The 4,958-nt window shown below is 37.2% G+C and overlaps 1 protein-coding gene across 2 annotated transcripts in view; it reads left to right on the plus strand.

Annotated features, from left to right (window-relative positions):
* SNW1 (SNW domain containing 1) overlaps positions 1-4,958 on the plus strand; it is a 32,894-nt gene that overhangs the window by 27,002 nt on the left and 934 nt on the right. For both annotated transcript variants that reach the window (XM_027572197.1, XM_027572198.1), the window contains exons 11-12: positions 1,195-1,291; positions 2,978-3,095. In XM_027572197.1, the coding sequence (XP_027427998.1) occupies positions 1,195-1,291; positions 2,978-3,095 (215 nt within the window). The remainder of the gene's footprint in view (positions 1-1,194; positions 1,292-2,977; positions 3,096-4,958) is intronic.

The raw sequence follows: 4,958 nt of genomic DNA on the forward strand, positions 1-4,958 counted from the left end.
GAGGCAAGATACAAAAACCTACCTGTTGTACATACACTTAGCCACTGAAGGTAATTAGACGTCAGATTTCCCTGTATCTAAGTCTCTACACTGGTAAGAAATTAAGAATGGTTCTTGAGGAATTAGCTAAAATTCTGAAAAATGTGTTGTCAGATATTAAAAAGAACTAACGTTTATTGATTGCTTATGGAAGACACCACTGTGAGCACTTTACATGTATTGCCGTTATAATCCTGGCTCCAGCAACCCCTTCCAGTGGTTCTAGGATTGTCACCATTTTACAGAGGAGGAGACTAAGGCTCAGAGTGGCTGAGTGACCTGTATGAGGTCACATGGTTAATCTATCATAGGAACAGGACTTGAATCCAGACAGGCTGGCTCCAAAGCTGTATCCCTTCAGACTGGAGAGAGAAGAGAAAATGAAGATAGACATAAACACAGTAGGTAGAGATCAAGATATAACCAGCCCCTGTGGACCACGAGCAAAAGGTTCTTTATTCAGCCAGTCTTTGAAAATGTAAGGGTAAATTTACACATAATTTTTCCTGAAAAAAAAATTTTTTTTTTAAAGATTTTATTATTTGACAGAGACACAGCGAGAGAGGGAACACAAGCAGGGGGAGTGGGTGAGGAAGAAGCAGGCTTCCCACCGAGCAGGGAGCCCGACGTGGGGCTCGATCCCAGGACCCTGGGATCACAACCTGAGCCGAAGGCCGACCCCTAACAACTGAGCCACCCAGGCGCCCTGTTGAAATTTTAATATGACAGTTTTGAAACATACAAAAAAGTTGAAAGAATTATACAATGAACACCCATATCTCCACCACCTAGATTCTACAATTAACTTTTTTTTAACAGTTAACATTGCTTAATTTGCTTTATCATCTATCTACTGATCTTTCTATCCATCTATCAATTCACCTTGCAATTCTGATGCGTTTCAAATTAAGTTAAAGTCATCAGTATACTTTACCTCTAAACACTTGAGCTGCATGCATGATTCTGGAATTCACATTCAAAAAAGAATTAAACAAATACTGTTGGATTTAAATTAATTGCAAGTGAGTTAAAAGGGCTGAGTGTGACTATAAAGAAATTCATGGAATTATCTGTCATGGGTTAGAGAATATTCTCTTGTTCCAAATATTAATGGGTAATATAGTGATGAAGTAATTTTCAACTCTCTTCACACAGAGGATGGGGAGGCACGTGAGAGGGATGAAATCCGGCATGACAGGCGAAAAGAGAGACAGCACGACAGGAATCTTTCCAGGGCAGCTCCTGATAAGAGGTAGGTGCTATTTGAAAGAAATGCAAATTATGAGGAGTGGGTTTTGTGAACCTTTTCGAGAAGAGGTTTAGTCCACTGAGACCAGTTTTGCTTCTTTCCCTTTCCTCTAGATTGATAACTTACTAAATCAGCACTTATTTTCTTACACTAAGCTATCTACTTTTCTTAGCAGAAAATTGACTGTCCCTAAAAGAAATCCTTTCTCATCACCTTATAGAGTTAGCGGGACTTGTGAATGATAGGGATATAGAAAAGGGAATTCAGATCATGTTTGTGAAAAGAAGGTAGTAGATAGGACTGTTCTGGTCTGTTCTTTGCCTGTTTCAAGTGGTGAGACAAACTTATGCGCCTATTCCTCTAGACAGGGAAGAAGATTCTATACCTTCATTGAGATCCTACATGCAGAGGGCCATCCCGAGTACAATGGGGGACAAGAGCAGGTTTTGTGAGAAGTGAAAATTGGCCTCTTCTCATGAGTAGTTCACTTAAAATTCAGAAAGACAGAGCTACCATATAAAATTACTTGGGAAACTTAACACAACACTGCTAATAAGTACAGACCTGAATGGAACAAGCAAAATACATGTATGGGGACTTGCACTAAAGTGAGGATTGGTAAAGTTTATGCTTCACCAAAGGCTGAGCACTGAATTCTGAGTGAGGGTTAAATGCAAATATAAAGCATTTTCTTTCCATATGAGTTTTCCATGCTCTAATCACTTTGTGAGCTGATACAATCCATTTTTCCAAGTCATGTCTTAAACACGAAAAAGATGATTCCTGCTGGTGGTGCTCTTTGTTATTTAATAATGGCATAGCTCATCTCCCTGGATAAGTGAAGTCATGGAGAAGCAGAAAATCTGAATTTACAGTTGTGGGTAAATGTGCAGTGTAGAAGAGAGAGGAATGAATATGAAAGTGCACAATTAATGATACTCTCGGTCTGAAATTCCCAAGCTGTAAAAATCAAAAGGACTCTAGATAAATTGGGCCCTTAAAACCAGTAAAGTGGTTATGAGAATTGATAACATAGAAAAGCTGTAAGCTTGTGATTGGGTGAAAATCAGGTTGTCTATAGAAATTATTTTAAGACCTGAGTTTCTGGTAAAATAAATGACAGTTACCATGGTTTCATTACAGTGTAGATTGCATACATACTGAAACAGCAGGGGAATTAAGATAATCTGAATATTGAAAATCAGACTGAGTAATTCAGTCATTGACATGTTTTCCTCAAAATTCTAATAGGATAAAATTACTAAATGTGGTTTAGGTAAGAACAGATTCTGGCTTATTGAAAGTGATTCATATGATACATCTGATTTGCATCTAGTCCCCCCCAATCCTCGTATAATAGCAAATACAGACTGTAGCAATTTCATATCTCAGCATGCTCTCTCTGTAAGGTGATTGCTTCTATTAAAGACTTAATGTCCAGAGTGAGTCCCTTGACAGTTCTTTTCAGCTAACAGGAGGGCCTGATTGTAAAACCCTACCTGTTCTAATAACCATGTCTCTGAAATGCTGTAAGGACTACCAACCTGATTATGCATTATCAGGGGATATATGTTCACAAGATATGAACAGGACGTATTCGTTAACTTTGCTTCTGAGATTGGTTGTATTTAAATTGAAATTCAGCTTGTCTGTGAAGAGTTTTGTTAGTGACATTGTATTTTGAAACAGGTCGAAACTACAGAGAAATGAAAATCGAGATATCAGTGAAGTCATTGCTCTTGGTGTGCCCAATCCTCGGACGTCCAATGAAGTTCAGTATGACCAAAGGCTTTTCAACCAGTCCAAGGTACGAGGAGTTTAGAAATAGCATGTCTTAAATGTTGATGTGAATACCAGTCCTCGGGGAAAAGAAAACTAACATATCATAGATTGATCAGCCTAAGGTGTGCTGGCATAGTGAGAGAAAAAAAATTAGAAGTTGCGTGTTGTGACTTACAGAACTGTTTTATCTTTTTTTTTTAAAGGTTTTATTTATTTGAGAGAGAGAATAAGAGAGAGAGAGAGCACATGAGAGGGGGGAGGGTCAGAGGGAGAAGCAGACTCCCTGCTGAGCAGGGAGCCTGATGCGGGACTTGATCCCGGGACTCCAGGATCACGACCTGAGCCGAAGGCAGTCGCTTAACCAACTGAGCCACCCAGGCGCCCCAGAACTGTTTTATCTCATCTCATCTCATCTTATTTGATGTAAGATGAAACAACTCTGATTTTGACCTCTTAAAGTTGGCTAAGATTTAAGACACTGGTAGAAAATGAAAGAAATAAGGTGACAAAACTTGGTTTTAGTATATCAGTCTTTTATTTATAAAGTAAAGCCAGTGTCCTTCAAAAGTATCTCTTGGGTTTTTTGTTGATCTTTGAAAAACAAACTTAATGCTAAAGAAACATAACTTGAGATCTTTAAAAGGTGAAGCTATAAAACTAAATTTAAGTGCTAGACTAGTTGTCAGGAAATGTGATTTCTAATACCTATCATTATTAACTAGCTAGGATACATTAGGCCGGAAGAAGTGCCTTTATGTGTTCATCCACCCAACAGTGATTATATACTGTGCTAAAGACAGTGAGATCAAAGATGGATATGCCTTTGCCCTCAAGGAACCTTCTACCGGAAAAGACATATATATGTATAAATAAGGACAGGGCAGACTGCAATAAAAATATGGAAGTATAATGTTCTACTGGGATACAGAGGGGAAGAATTTATTATGACTTGGAGGCTTTAAGATTTGAAGGTAGTATTTGAGTAAGCTCTTTATTGGGTACTTTTTTACATTCCTGGCATTGTTCTAAGTCTTTCACTTTTATTATCTCACTTAATCCTTACAAAAACCTATTAAGTCATACTATTTATTATAATCTCTACTTATATATGAGGAAATTGAGACACATAGAGGTTTAGCTAGAAATTGATAGAAGATTCAAACGTTTGATTTCAAAGGTTGTGTTCTTAAACACAATGCAGTGGTAACTCACCAGCCTGAGCAAAGGGGTGTTAGGTATGAAAGTTCCACCTAAGTATTTATGACAGTCAGTCACCTCTTACAAGCTTAAGCTTATTTCAAAGCTGTGATAAAATTTTTTCTAAAAAAGCACATCCCTGTATTAAGGAACCATCCAAATATATGAAACAAATTTGTTTGTTGTCGACTTAGGATTTTCATTAAGAGCCTTATTGTCCCATGCTATAATAGTTATGTTCTCAGGGAGTTAAGGGATATAGCATTATTATTCTAAATGCCATGAGATAACTGTCAGTACAGCATCCAACTCTTAATCTTGGGGTTGTGAGTTCAAACCCCATGTTGGGCAAAGAACTTAATTACTTAATAAGTAAATAACATCAGATAAATACTTTACGGTTCTTTTATCTTCTTGCCACTGTCTGTACAACTGAAATTGTTAAGTACCTGCTTATACTCTCCAATTTTAATGACTACTTCACTCAAGTGGTCAAACTTGTTAATTAGCACTTTACTTAATCTAAGGACCAAAGGTGGTAAGAATAAAAGTTTATGGACTTTGTTTTTTTATGAAGATCTTTTTAATTTGCAATTCAGATTGCTGAAAATGTGCGCTATAAATGATTACATGAATGTAATCAGATCCAACTTTTAATAATACATTTTTATTTAATGTCATTTTCCCACAG

This window comes from Zalophus californianus, chromosome 6, assembly GCF_009762305.2.
Source record: "Zalophus californianus isolate mZalCal1 chromosome 6, mZalCal1.pri.v2, whole genome shotgun sequence".
Lineage (NCBI taxonomy): Eukaryota > Metazoa > Chordata > Mammalia > Carnivora > Otariidae > Zalophus > Zalophus californianus.